This window comes from Emys orbicularis, chromosome 8 (assembly GCF_028017835.1).
Source record: "Emys orbicularis isolate rEmyOrb1 chromosome 8, rEmyOrb1.hap1, whole genome shotgun sequence".
NCBI classification, from domain to species: Eukaryota; Metazoa; Chordata; order Testudines; family Emydidae; genus Emys; species Emys orbicularis.
The window spans coordinates 63758012-63773183 of record NC_088690.1 but is presented as its reverse complement, the minus strand read 5'-3'; the positions used below and the strand labels follow the sequence as shown (position 1 = coordinate 63773183).

Genomic DNA, 15172 nt, shown 5'->3' with positions numbered 1-15172 from the left:
TTTTCAAAGTTCATTCTGAAAGAACAAAAATAAATGTTTCAGATTATTATAGGCAGACAGTCTCCCTCTAGGCTCCAACCTTGCAAAACATTTGATGAGAAGGGGACTACTCACAGCAAATATAATTAAGCACATGTCTATGGGGGGAGGGATAGCTCAGTGGTTTGAGCATTGGCCTGCTAAACCCAGGGTTGTGAGTTCAATCCTTGAGGGGGCCATTTGGGGATTTAGTTGGGGATTGGTCCTGCTTTGAGCAGGGGCTTGGACTAGATGACCTCCTGAGGTCCCTTCCAACCCTGATATCTTATGATCCATATCCTATGTCTTTGCAGGATCTAGGACTCAGCCTGGCTACTGGGAATCAGGCAGCAAAGAACAGTGAAGAGATTTAGGAACCAGGTACCATAGTTTTGAAGGTCACCTTTCATTGATCGTTTTACTAATCAGCATCACTGCAGAATAAGAAATGTTATCTAACAGGAGAGAAACTAGATTTTCTTCTTCTAGTGTCTAAGGTATGCAGTCAGGTAGTTTAGGGCAAATATTTTGGTAGAAGAACCTAGATGTGAAACTGACTAAAAACAGAACCTGAAACTGACCTGCTTAGTTTCACTGCCCATGGTGAGTGGAAAAAAGAAATAAAAATCAAGGCATCCTCGGCAGTGAGGAAATGCAAATTACATTTTTAATAATTTTTCCAATGTAGTTGACATGAAATGCTGAATGTAATTATTTTAATTATCATAGTTATTAGTAACACAGATAGTAAAAAAAATAAATAAAAAAAAATCCCTAGCTGATTTTTCACCTTAAAACAATGGGGAAAAATTGCCCCTTTTGTTTAGAGTGAGCAAAAGGTTGTTTTAGGTAAACTCTTTTCTACAAATAAAAGATCATTAAAGTTGCATGCATGTTTTAGATACCCCCTCAAAATATACATTGAAGCCTATTATATCCAGCTACACTGCTTTGGCATTTCCCAAAATATACAAGAGCAATGCACAATGTACTGCACTTCTACGTTGCAGGCACAGGTAGATGGTTTCATCTGATGGAGACATGGATATACACAGCTCGGTAAAGTAGTGTCCAGCGACAGAGATCTCTGTGCAGCTCCCCCATAAAGCTGCCTGATCCTTTTCTAGTCTAATGTTTGCTGTCAGGAAAACCAAAATGTAAAAAAAAAGAAAGAAAATCTGTGTCAGGTTTTTAAACAATTAAATTACTGTCGGTGGTTTTCCCCTGTCCCCCCAGCTCTATTCACCAGACCAGAAGAAAGCTATTAAGGGGTGGCAAGACAGGTTAGTGACTGCAGATGGGAAAGATGGGAGGGCACGGAAAAGATGAATATGGGGAAAGATGGGAAGAAATGACCCAAATTAAAGAGGGGGAGGAATATGGGAACCTCCCACTGAAGAGACTAAACTCCAGGATCTGTTAGTCCCTGCCTCAGAGCACATGGCCAGTCTCTCTGGCAAACGCATCTGAAGAGTTACACATGCAGCTGGGATGTTGCCTGCGAGAGATCCCTGTGACAGACAACTCTGACCAAAGAACAGAGCAGAGGAGCCCATTTGCTGGGTTCTGTAACGAAGGCCAGCAGTGGGCTTTTCCCCCCTTCTGCACTCTGATTTAGGCCTAGTCAACACTTAAAATTTAGGATGACATAGCTCTGGAGCTCAGGAGCATGAAAAACCCACATCCCCCAGTGGCAGAGCTCTGCCAATCTAACCCCTGGTGTAGATGCAGCTAGGTCAACGGAAGAACGCTTCCATCAGCCTTAGACAGGTCAACACTCAAAAGTTAAGTTGACCCGGCTACGTTGCTCAGGGGTGTGAAAACTCCACACCCCTGCACAACGTAGTTAAGCTGACCTAGCCCCCAGTATAGACAGTGCTAGGTTAGCGGAAGAATTCTTCCTTCAACCTAGCTACCGCCTTGTGGGGAAGTGGATTAACCCCTCCCGTTGCTGTAGCGAGGGTCTACACCCAAGCGCTACAGCAGTGCAGCGGAGCCGCCGTAGGGTTTCAAGTGTAGACGAGTCCCTAGCTACCTTTGCTCAGGGTGCTGACTTGTCTACACTTGAAACCCTACAGCGGCTCCATTGCAGTTGCCCTTCTGTTGCACTTCAGTGTAGACACTCGCTACAGCAACAGGAGGAGTTCTTCCATTGGTGGTGTTAATCCACCTTCCTGCGAAAAGCTAACGCCCTGGAAAAACCCTACAGCGGCAAGGCATAGACATGGCCTTAGTTTATGGAGAAATCCTTTAATTGAAAATAAACTTTCTCAGCCCGTCACTGCCGAGCAGCATATGCCACAGGAGTCGTTCATTCATAAAATGGAGATTGGGGTTTCTCTCCCCTCTGCCACCCATCCCCTCCGAACAACTGTATCCCATAATGCATTGCTGAAGGACTAGCTTCCCACTTCCAGTGCACTGGTCACAAGAATACTGTTCTGGCTAAAAAGGAGGGAGAAGGGAGCGGTTTATTAGCACAAGGGCAAGTGACTAATTCTTTGGGTTTCGTTTACAAAAAGTTATTATTCAATAAATAGCTGCTTAAGTCTCTCATCAACTCTCCGTCTCAGGAGATAACGTCTCCAATCTCCCTGTGCCTGTACGCTTCCCACTCTGTTATCGGCCAGAAAACTGAACGCTTTAATTTATTCAGCATTCAGCATCTTCACACTACTGCTTTCTGCAAAAAGAACAGGAGTACTTGTGGCACCTTAGAGACTAACAAATTTATTAGAGCATAAGCTTTCGTGGGCTACAGCCCACTTCTTCGGATGCTTTCTGTCATTTATACCTATGCTGCCCGCTGTCTTGTGTTATTTAACTTTGCGAAGCAGTTGGGGCCGGAACGCCTGCGAGAGAGGCTGTGCAGAACACAGCCTGATCGGGCTGCTTTTCCAATCGTTATTTTCATTTTCAGGCAGGAAAGCCTCTGCTCAGAGCCAAAAGTAAGGAATTTACACAGAAACCCAGTGATCTGCCGAGTAGCCCTTCTATTGATTGCGGAGGGGAAGTGACCGAAGGCATAGCGCTGTGGCCGTGGCATTTTCAACAGCTTCAACACACTTGGCTCTTGGCTGGGGCTTTTAGGAACTACTCTAATGAATAATCTAGAGTGCTGTAAATAACATTATTATATTTTACTGTAGCTTATTGAACAGACTGCTATATTATTGTAGCTCCTAAAAGCTCCATTGTGCTAAGCACTGTACGTATACATGATAAGTCAGGCCCTGCCCTGGGAAGCTTACAACCTAAAGAGACAAGGAAATATTTTACAGATGAAGGCCCAGAGGTCACAATGGGCAGAGTGGGGCACTCAACCCACTGCAGTGCTTTGACCACAGGACCACCCTTCCTCTGCAAAGGCGGGCAGGCGAGAAATGTAAATCTTGCCCGCAGTGGACATGGTGCACCCTCTCCAGCGCATAGACTATGCTGCAGATGGCACCAGGCTTTCAAACACCTCCAGCCACTACAACGCCAAGGGAAGAAAAAATAATGATGTGAACTTCAGAAACATGTCTTAGCAGAGGAGCTCTAAATCCCTGAACAACATTCACGACTGCAGCTTCCCAGCAGCTCTGGGAGGCAGGGAGGTGATATTCCCACTTTACAGATCAGGAGAGGTTAAGCAACATGACCAAGGTCATGCTGGAAGCCCATGGCAGAGGCAAAGAAAGAACCCAGATTTCCAAACTCCCAGCTCTAGCCACTAGTCCCTGAATCAGCGGGTAGGAGAAGCAGACGATATGATCTGGTAGATCTTTCCTCTCATCCCTCATCATTTCAATGTAACCAAACCTGCAAAATTACAAAGGTATAAAGGAATACCACACGGTTTTCCCTACGAATTGCTGTGTAAAATAATGACCTCGGGGGGGGGGGACAACCTAGTTGTGAAATGTAGTTTTCTCTATATTTGATGTGATGGGCGATCACTCGTTACCAAGTATGATCATCTTCCATGGGAGTTATGGGTCCTCAAGTGGCTAATAAGGCCAATCCTTGAACCACAAGTTCTATTACAATGAGGGCAGATGTTTTCAGGCTCAGCAGGAGGCTGTTGACCATGATTGGAGACCAGTCTCTCCTTCCTCCTGCGCCTCTTGTCCTCTTCGGCTTGTTGGCGAGCAAGTTCAAAATGCAAGGGACCATCATGTAGGACTTCACTCCATTTTAAGCAATCCTGGGCAAGTGTCTCCCAGGTATGAATGTCAATATTACATTTTTTAGGTTGTCCTTCAGCAAGTCCTTATAACACTTCCATTGTCCACCCACATTACGGTACCCTTCTTTCAGCTGAGAGAACAGGACCTGTTTTGGGAGGTGATGGTCTGGCATCCGGACAACGTGATCAGTCCAGCGGAATTGCTGACAGATGATCACTGCCTCAATACTGGTGGTCTTTGCCTCTTCCAGAACACTAATATTGGTGCGCCTGTCTTCCCATTGGATCTTCAGAATCTTACGAAGGCAGCATTGATGGTGCCTCTCAAGGACTCTCTATATTTATAGCTTACATTTTCTCTATTGCTCTATTTTTGTTACTATTCCCCTCAAAAAACAGATATTGTATCTGCAGACTACAAGCCCATTTACAGTCCTAATACTTATATAGCTTCTCCAACATGCTTTAGAAACATTCTCCCCATGAGGCAGAAACATGCCCCACGAGGCAGCTAAATATTAGCTCGAATTTACCGGTGGGGAAACTGAGGCAGAAAGCGGTTACAACCTACATTATCTAAAGTGACTAGCGATTCTAGATGCCCATCCTGAGATACCTGGAAGGGGCTCAATTTGCAGTGGGCAAATGCTCAGCACTTTTTGAAAACCCTTTCAGTGTCTCAAGTGGGGCACCCCCCCAAAAAAATCACTAGTCACTTTAGAAAATTTGGGCCTACAAGATTTTCCTCATGGCCCCAGAGGGAGTCAGTGGCAGGAGCTGGGATTAAAGCATGGGAGTTTCCAGCTACCAAGTCCTTGTTCAGATCACAAGATGCAAAAACTATTCCTCTAACGAAAGTCTTCACCAAAATATTTCAGAAACATCAAGAGAGGTTTGGATGAACAGGGCTCAGGGAGCAGGAGAAGGAGTTGACAAAATACCTCACACCTGAGGGGGAACAGAATATATCCAGGTGAGAGGGATCTCTGATCAAATGTTATTTACACACACACACAAACCCCTGGTTCCTGGAGATATTTTGCCTGAATAAATTAACTAAGAATGAACCACTCAGTCTCCAAGGCATCTAGTCCACGGGTGATGGCAGGCCATCTCTGGAATGAATGCTGCCGAGGCAACTCCACAAGTTTGGGAAGCTGCACCGGACTAATCCGGCAGGAATCCCACCTCATCCCAACGCATCTTCCGATCCAGCCGCCCAATCCGAAGCACCCCGATGCCACCTGACAGGCACGGGAGAGATTTAAGACTGATCAAAGTCTATCCCCGAGCGAGAGAGAGCCGGCCAGGGGACTCGCCTCACATCGGGCCCCCTCACACTGAGCTAAAAACACTAGTTAAACAAGGCCATCAGATTGCATCGATTCAGCTCCCTCTGGATAACGCAGGGGGGGAGCACCTCCATCCCCGTAGCTACTGGCAAGTTTATTTGGCATCATGGCCACACAAAAATCTCTGTCACCCCATAGCGCCCCAAATGTCCCCCTCATTGCCGGGCTGGAGTCAATCGCAGGCGTTCAGCTCCCACCTCCTTTCACACTGCCACGGCAATTCTGATTACACTAATTGCATCTGCTCTGTTCTAACCGCTTTAGCTGCCCCGCTAAACCTTTGTACAGACCCCCACCCTCCCCTCCCGTCCCCTCCTCTCCTCTCGGTGGTAGAGAAAGTACAATTAAAACTAAAGCTTTCAGACATTTCAGCAGCACGAGAGGGACCCGCACCTGAGTGGAGAGCTGCATTTGTCATCCCCACTAGGCAGGTCCCATCAATAGATACCATACGTCTGTCTTCAGTCCCAGTCTGGGCTGCTGGTTTATACCCCATCCTCATTCACACCCCACACCTTGTCACGCCCCCAACTTTTCCCTTCCAAAGGTGAACGTGGTCTCCAATTAAGTCAACACTCCCTCCACCCCACCCCTCCGAATACCCCTTTCCTTCTGTGCAGTTGTTATTTCCTTCATTCCTATTTTTCTTCCTTTCCCTCTAAAGATGCTAGGTTTCTGGAACTAATTGAATCAAGAGTCCTGCAAAGGCTTTCGCGGCCAGCATCTGGCAACCTTCAGGGGCCTACACCAAGCTGCGTTTGTTGGGGTAGAAAAGTCTAAAGCTCCCCCAGTCTTCCCTTCCCCCCCTCCTGCCACCGGTTGTATATTCTTAAACCAATCTCGAGGCACATGCCAACCGTGGATCCAACGCAAGGTGAACAGTGTACAGCTCAAAAGGGCAGCTAAAGGCATTTGAACAGCAGCCGCTTTAAAAAAAAAAAAAAAGGCAGCACAATTCAAAACCCTGCTTTGCTTTGGAGGGGAGCCGCGGAGCGCTGGAACCAACGATTTGCAGAGGAGCCAGAACGAGTTAGGACCCTGATTCCGCTGCGGGGAAGTCAACAGGAGTGGAAGCAGGATCAGGCCCTAAGTACACAACTGCCACTGAAATTCTAATGTGGGTGTTTAATGCTCCTTGGGCTCCTCTGCTGACTCCCAGCTTGAGGGAAGAACAGGAAACCGAAGGCAGAGTTTTAAAGTGATGCATAAAGGTCAAAAAGCAGAGCCGAAAAAAAGCTGCCCCATGCTACCCTATAAAGGGCAGACAGGGCCTTGGTTTGGCCCTTCTCTCACAGATAAGATGCACCCCAGGAAACATTCACTTACATACAACACATGCTTGGCCCTCCTTTTTTCCTCCAGCTTCAAAGAAAGAAATGAAAGGGGGGGAGGGGGAGAAAAGAAAAGAAACCCCATAACGTAATTGCTATATTAAAAAGAAATGGCAGGCAAGAATAATAAGGGAGGTGTCAGAAGTGAAATACAGTAGCAGACATTAAAAAAAGCCTACAGTTCTGTGATGGGGGTGTTAATTGAACACAGAGAAAGGCAGAGAGCTAGAGAGAACAAAGGGGTGCTAAGGAAAAAAAATAAATAAAATATTCTACCTCCTCCAAAGAGCTGATTTGAGTTAACTTTCATGAAGATAATACATAGGGGAAGGGTGGCTAAGAAGTGCCTTATGTAGCTACTATGTTCAAAATTTAAAAACAAAAACAAAAAAAACCCCAACCAAACAAACCAAAGCCACTATCAACAACAATTGCACAGCTAATCATTGCGGTCTATAAATATTCCACTTAATAAATTTCATCTGTTGGGGGTGTATTAATTTTCCTTTTATACCTGAATTACTTTGACACACAGAAGGGAAAAAAATAATTGAGAAATTTAAAAAAAATAAAAAAAGTCAGGGTCTTTTTAAACAGAATGTGTTTCACATTCCCACATCCACGGAAGAAGCAAAAAAGTGAATATCCCTTCTAATGTTTAAGGAGGAGCGATCGGATTAAATGATCATAGATCCTGCGTTCACCTTCTCTCTCTTCTCCATTCCCCATCAAACGAGATGGGAGTTGGAAAAGGCTCACAGCTGAAATAGACGCTGCTGCATTTTGACAGCAGATATTTTCCAGTTTGCTATCCAAGGACCGCACGTCTGCGTTTGCCTTGCCTGATTCCTCTACTTAGCAATTCTGCTCAGGCAGAGAATCATCTAAAAACACAAACAGGAACCCCCAACCCTTGCAAACTTTTCATAATTGCCAGTGCCATTTTTTTAATTTAAATTTCTATTGACTGGGAAATCAATTGCATTTGAGACAATGATGGCTTCTATTTTTATTATTATTTTATTCCAAAAAGCCAATTAGCCATTTGAAGCTAGTCCTACCAATTAGCCCCCAACGAAGCAACCAAAAAAGAAGGGAAAACACTGCAAATTAGCAGAGACTAATCATGTGTACATTTAAGCAACAATTTTTCCTGCATTAACCTCAAATCAAATCTCTCCACTTACTACTTTTTAAAAGACATCACCCTGAAATAGACAAAAGAAACTAACGGATTCCAGCAAACAAGCTTTAAAAAAAATAAAGCATGTCTATAAATCCTTTAAAATAATTGAAGAGTCATCTTGCAAAAGGGGACTCCAGCCAGTAAAGACGACCTCTTTTTCTAACAACTTCATGGACACTTTGGGTTCGCTCAGACTACGTTAACGCTATGAAATATTAGCCGGAATGTTGCGGGAGTTGGTGGTAAAGTCTCCATCAGGCTCTGGAGTCACTTAAATCAAGCTGTTTGAAAGCGAATCCCCGTTTCTGCACATTGTAACGCTTGAGATGGGACGAGTGGAACACACACACGCTCGCACACTCGCCCCACCAGAACCACAAGCCACTTGAGTAGCCAGGATTTTATCCGACAATGGATTCCTCCCCATTGACTCCACATCAGAAATTCAGATGTGGGGAGGAAATCTAACTTAGCCCAACTTTCACCTTTGCACACCTGCCCCTTGGATTGCACTAGGCCTGCGTGTTCCTTTTGGATGAGACTCATCTTCGGAGGACCACGGCTACTCAGCTATAGAATTTGGTCCAAGAAAATAATAATAAAGATACCACCTGCACCTTTCTTAGTTTCAAGTGTGATGGATTTTTCTTTTCTTCCCCCCCCCCCCACTCATTTATAAAGCAAATTATTCTCCATACACATATAGCTGACTTGATAAAAATTCATTTCAAATGCCATCCTAATTTACCTATTTGGGGGGTTATTCTGTTTAACACAGCAGCCTCCCGTCTAGCAATCCAGCCAGAATGATTAAAGGGAGACGGTACCAATCCACACCTGCTCTTTGTTTGCACTGTCACACTTTGACCTAATGTCTCTCTAGATTTTAATTAGGGGATCGGAATTAACACACCCACTCATTATGGACACTCAAATGTTCCCACCTCGCTCCAATTCCGTATAGCCCAACAGCTTCTCCAAATATTAGAGCGGATGGGGGTGTGGGTTGTTGTTTTCCCCCCGCTGTATTTCCAGTTGCTCTAATTCAAAAAGAAAGAATCATCCCCTACAACTTCACAACTGCTTTGATTACAAACCAGGGCAGATATTGATTAGAGACTGGGCCAACCACCAACATTTTATAGACAACATTGTCAACAAAAGAAATAAGAGGAAGAGAGAGACCGGTCGTTTTCTTGGCTAACAGAAAATAAAAGGAGAGGAAGAAAAGGCACTTGCAGAATTTCCAAGGCATCTCTGATATTTATATATACACGGGGTCCATTACATTATAAGAACCATATACAGGCTCCATTAAATTATAGGAAATATATAATGAACGGCTTCTCAAGAAGGTCAGGCACTGGCAATGCAGCCCTAAGGACTTCAGAGAGTTGAATGCCACTGCTAGGTGCTTTGTCTAGGTTACAAGCTGCTCAAACAACATTTAACAAAGGGTCTCCTTAGTCATATTATATATATTACAAGAGTCAAGTAACCACATTTTCAATCAGCTGCTAACACAATGAGGCATATATATATATATATATAAAAATTTTAAACAGACACAGATTCAGGTTTCCGAAAGCTGCTCTCCCCCACCATGTGTAACTATCAATGTATATCAACTGGGCGTGCAATCATATTTATTGTCACTTCCATTCATGTCATGCCCTTGCTTATATAGTTTAGATATGAATTATTGACTGTTACAGTCCTGCTGGTAAAAGGGGAGGGGGGGGGGAAAAGTCAAGTAGCTCGCAGCGTGCTAAAAAAGAAGCTGTTGGATCAGGCTGCCTATATGCAGTTCATTTTTCTGGGAGGCGTAAGCAAGGATTTTACCCATTCGGAGGGAGGAAAAATAAAATTAAAAATTGCAAAAAATAAAATAAATACATGGCGGCGGATGTTGCTAAATGTCCTTCCTTGAGCAACTGTTGTTTAAGATCACCCTTGATTGATGACTGCTATTTTTTAATTGTTGCTTTTAAAATTTAAATGCCCCCCTGGGATGTGTTATAAGTGTGTTAGTGCATGGTAGGAGGTCTGGAAAAGTGGGAACCAGCAGAATGAGTGTTGTGATGTCATTACCGCCCTTACAGGAGAACACCCCCTGCCATAAAACAACAGTACCCTAAAGTAATCAACAATCTAATAGATAGGCTTCCACTAAAGGTATTTGACAACTTTCTCTGTGTGTTATCTGGTATCAGTGACTGGTAGATACACAGGGATTTTAACTTTATTTAAAATAAAATAAAAAAAACTTTAGAAGTGTATTTTTATTCTTTTTATCCTTATTTAAGAGAAAGTGAAAACACCTTCTTAGGGGGTTGTTGTTGTTTTTTGTTTTAAATCTATTTTCCGAACAGTTTTCATAGCAATGCAATATTTTAAAGATGTAACAAGAGAGACGACATATTAAAAGCAGCAAAGGTTGCATGGGTGAAGATTAATTAATATTTTCTCCTCTTCAATAGATACCCTACTATGCAATGTTAATGCCAGAAGTGTAAAATATTCCATTTTTCCCTTTGGAATAATATTAAAAAATAAGAACTTTTGAGGAGAGGGGAATACCCTTAAAGTGGAAAAACAAAATTGGCACAAAACCCATAAGATCATCAGAATCCCCATTCCTACCTGTTTTTTCTTTGATTTCACACAAGACGTTAAAAAGGGCCGGCTTCATTCTGTGGCAGTTTAAAGCATGTTTTCTGCAAGAAAGAAGCAAGGTTAGGGTGCCATGGCAGCTCAAGACAACTTTCAAAATTGAAATTGGCTAGTATGTGCAAAAGGAGGGGAAATACAATTAAATACCTATAAATACAATATACATTTTGGCCAAAACTGCACAGGAAGCCACCATGCAATAACTTTTAGGACTTTAACTGATGATCTTTCATTCTTGAGGGGCTACCCACTAACACAGATAACATAAATTAGGCCAATTTAGGAATTACTTGAAAATGGCATTTGCTACTAAGTGGCATTCGCAATCTAGCAGCCCTAGCCAGGCAATTAACAGCCAAAGCCAGGAACATGTGGAAGACATGAAATACACAGCACTGAGATCTGTCTCCCTCCCTCTCACCCCGTCCTCACACTACCCTCCTTTCTATTTAATACACCCATGTGTTCCAATTCATCCTGCAGATGCCCCTCAATATTTGAAAGTTGCACCGATTGGAACTGTCAATTTATAGCATTTCAGGACCCAAGTTAAAGAGAATGGAAATGCACTGCCAGGGGCAAACACACACATCTGGGCACAGAAATGCATTTTTTCATGTTTACATTATGCTTCTTGTGTACACACTGCCTGCTTGCTGATGTTAAGATTCAATTATTGACAATTAGGACACTACACTCATTTAAAAAAAAAAAAAAAAACACGCACACACACACACACAACCTTCTGCTTGGTGGATTTTTTTAAAATTTTCTTTTCTTTTAGGGCGGCAGGGATTGGTTATTGTTTTTGAGGGAGGCAGGAGAGTTGCTTGTTTAATTGGCTGGTTGCCTTTAAAACCCATCAGGTTCCCACTTAAGCAAAGAAACAAATGTAATTTTTTTAGCCATCTAATCACTTTGCAAAGGGCTTGGTTGTATAAAGGGCTGTTCTGATCAGGCATCAATTATGGGAATGTTGTTTACTAACTGAAATGATATATAAAGGTGGTGGGAATATCTGGCAAACATTCACTATTATTTTCCTCACCACCACCCCGCCTTATGGTAAAAGATTGGTATACGAAGTCTCTCAAAGGCATAGCCCAGAAAAGCCACACTGTCACCTTAGCAGAGAACTCAAATGATCACAGCCATTTGTATATAAACAACGCGTATGTGCTTCACACACACAGACACTATTAGCAATTTACATTTTTAAAGGAACTTCATAAAAACTAATATGGGATGCATACGCAGGACTGAAAACCACGCAGCACTGAAAAATACAGTCGGTTTCACAGCCGAAGAGAAAGTCCTGTAAGGAAGTAGCTGTGGGTAGCCCAGCAAGGCAAGTTTTTAATTTGACTGAATGTAAATTACACATGCAGGAAAATACATACATACACACACACACACACACACACACACAAACACAATTCCTGTAACTTTCAGGATAAAGATTTCCCCCCCTCCCACAGCTCTGTCTGGGCATGAAGTGGGACATTTCTTCATCCTAAAAGCTACCAAGCTCTGCTTCTATAACAATCAGCCCAATAACAAAGTAGCCTACGATATTGGGGTTTTAAGGCTAAGAAGACAGAGAGACCAAATATAATAGCATAGCCTCACCCCTTTGGAAGTAGATCCAAGCTAGTTTATTGGGATGTAGTTTTTCCATGAACAATGTTCTCTAGCAATCTGTTCCATTGTGGAACATATGTGCCAGTGAGAACTATACCACACCTAAAAGCTTTTCTTCAGATAATAAAATTCTAATTTATACCAGACAATTTTTGGCAACTTTATATTAAAAAAATAACTGTGCCTTCATTTTTTTTAAGTTTGGCTGGAGCTTCTCAAAGCTGTCTATTGAGCTTGTATGCGGTGAAGTCGAATACGTTCCAGTTAGCAGATTTTTACTGCTTTTTTTCTTTTTAATATCCCATCATAAAAAAATCTGTGCACATCTGCCCCAACCATAAAATGTAGCCTTAGCAAAAAGCGCATTATTTTAAAATGTGTCCAAAGATGATACACCACTTGGTGCATTTTCTATGGAATTCAAAGCAGGCTACTATGTTTTTAAAATTGTCTGCTATAAAATGAAATACTACAACGCAAATGCTGAAGAAGAATCAGCTGCCATCCCCAAATCCTATTCCAAAAATGTACATAATCCACACATGGTTCCAATAACACATAGTAGTGTCATAGGTGCTTAATGCAGGGGATGAAGGGGGGGGGGGAAGAGAAAGAGTGTAGTTTTTGTACATATATCTGGATTAGACAGTAAACCCACAGGAAACTGGCCCACGTTTTTTTTTGTTTTTGTTTTTTAAATCCCAACACCCCAAACAAGAATTTGAGTATGACTTTTTCAATGAATAAAAGCAAATATCCACCCCCACCCTTCATGAAAAGGGCCTGCTTTTTAAAATCCCACAGAAAAGCTTTTCTAAAAGGGCTGATAACTGGCGACAAAGAAAGTGATTTGTTTTTACACACACACAAAACCACAAAAGAGCAAGGAATCAATTTTTGTAGAAATCCTAACCGTCCCAAGACACGGGCAAGAAAGGCGGGATGAAAGGAATGAAAATCAAATAATTTTGCAATAAAGTCTAGCTTGGGACTTTCTCCTCCTGGGATACCACCCAGCAAGATGATGTTCAAAACTTAGCCCTCCTGTCCTGTTCGACTCCAGGCGCCATGGAAGTGAGGAAGGCCGGCTTGAGATCAGAGAGCAGTTTCAAATAGATAGATACAGGCAGACAGATATAATGTAACTATATCATATCACCAAATATATATATATACACACACACACACACACATACTTGTGATCAACATTTCTACTGTAGCTCTGGTTCCTTCCCTTCCCCGACCTAGCTAATATTCAAAGCAGAGAAAGCACAATGAAGAAACCCAGCACTATGAAAGAAGGAAGAGAAGATTTCGCCTCCCCCCGCCTTCCCCATCTCACCTGGCTTGTGCCTCATCCAAACTCTGATCTGTGATGGTCATGATCTGCTGTAAAATGTCTCCAATGTCTTGTTTCCTGCCTCCCTCGCCCTCTGTCCCTCCTGCTCCATCCTGCATGTGTTGGGACAGGCCGGGATGTCCTGCCATCCCCACCCCAGCATGGGAATGCATCAACCTGGGTTGATCGTCCATCGCCCAAGCTAGCAGCAGCAGCAGTCCCTTTTCTCCTTCCTTCTCCCTCCGGCTCCTTCGGCGCGCCTCCTAGGGAGAAACCAGGCTTTTTATCCTTCACGCTGGCTCCAAATCCTTCTTCTCGGGAGGAGGAAATTTAAAAAAAAGGCAAAACGAGAAAGGGGGGAGGGGGATCCCGTTGCTTCTTGAAGGGAGGGGGGAAGGGGACTCGGGGGGTGGGGTGGGGAGAGGGAAGAGGATGACTCCAAAAAGCAAGAAAAATAAACCTCCTTGCCACTTGGTGGAGGGGGGGGGGAAATCAGAGCTGGATTCTGGCTGCTTTCTTAGTCCCGGGCTCCTTTTGCAATCGCAGAAATGAGCTATCAGCCTTTAAATCTGCCTCTTAATCCTTTTGCAAATAGGCATTGATCTGGGGAAGGCAGGGGCGAAGGAGGGTTGCAAGGCAAACTTTCCCCCACCCCCCTCCAGCCACTGCCAGAGCGATCTCAAAGGGGGTGGGCTGGTTTGCTTTCTTTCTTCTTTCCTCTCCCCTTCTTCTTGCAAAAGCCAGAGCTCTGCCCCCACCCCAGCAGCAGCAAAGCAAGCAAAATACCCTCCCTTTTCTCTCTGTCTCTGCAAACTCCAGCAGCCCCCTCTGCCTCCTGCTTTTGTTTAGCTCAGGCTCAGGACTCCTGAAACTGACACAGAAAAAAGCCACAGGAGAAGAGAGCCAAGCTGCCCACCCCTCTGCCTTGATTGGCCATCTGGGAAGGGCCCGAGCTCCTCCCACCCCTTCCTCAGACACATACACTCACATCCCCACCCCACCCCCCCAGCTTCCTGTCAATCACCGGGTTCAGAGGTGGGCTGTGCCCTGCTTCCATCCGAAGTCTCCAGTCCTTAAAGGTGCAAGGGGGTCTTTGCAAAAGAAAGTGCACTTGGCCTCCCCCCCCCCCCCCGCCCCGATGTGCTTGCTCTTCCTAGGGGAGGGGAAGGCTCCCAACACAGCCACCCTGCAGCCCTGGGAAAAGAAACAAAAGGAGGTTTATTGCAAACATGTCAACATACCACTGGTTTACTCGCTTGCACGTCCTTGCGAAAGCATTATTTGCATGCTGGGTAGCAGGGAGGTGCCAGCTGTGATTTAGGAAAAGGGCCTGGTTCGCTCGGCAGGCTGGGCAGCCCTATACCTTCAGAATGAGGAGGCAGGCCCCAAGAAACCCTGGGGCTGGGTGAAAAACACAGGATTTTTTTTACAAAACAAAAGAAATAAACACCAGGTTATTTC

The 15172-nt window shown here is 44.0% G+C and overlaps 1 protein-coding gene across 2 annotated transcripts in view; it reads right to left on the bottom strand.

The window, feature by feature from the left end:
• Positions 1-13905, bottom strand: part of PBX1 (PBX homeobox 1) — a 241576-nt gene extending 227671 nt beyond the window's left edge. For both annotated transcript variants that reach the window (XM_065409285.1, XM_065409286.1), the window contains exons 1-2: positions 13715-13905; positions 10702-10775 (exon numbers count right to left, since the gene is read on the bottom strand). In XM_065409285.1, coding sequence (XP_065265357.1) covers positions 10702-10775; positions 13715-13905 — 265 coding nt within the window. The remainder of the gene's footprint in view (positions 1-10701; positions 10776-13714) is intronic.
• Between the last annotated feature and the right edge of the window lie 1267 nt (positions 13906-15172).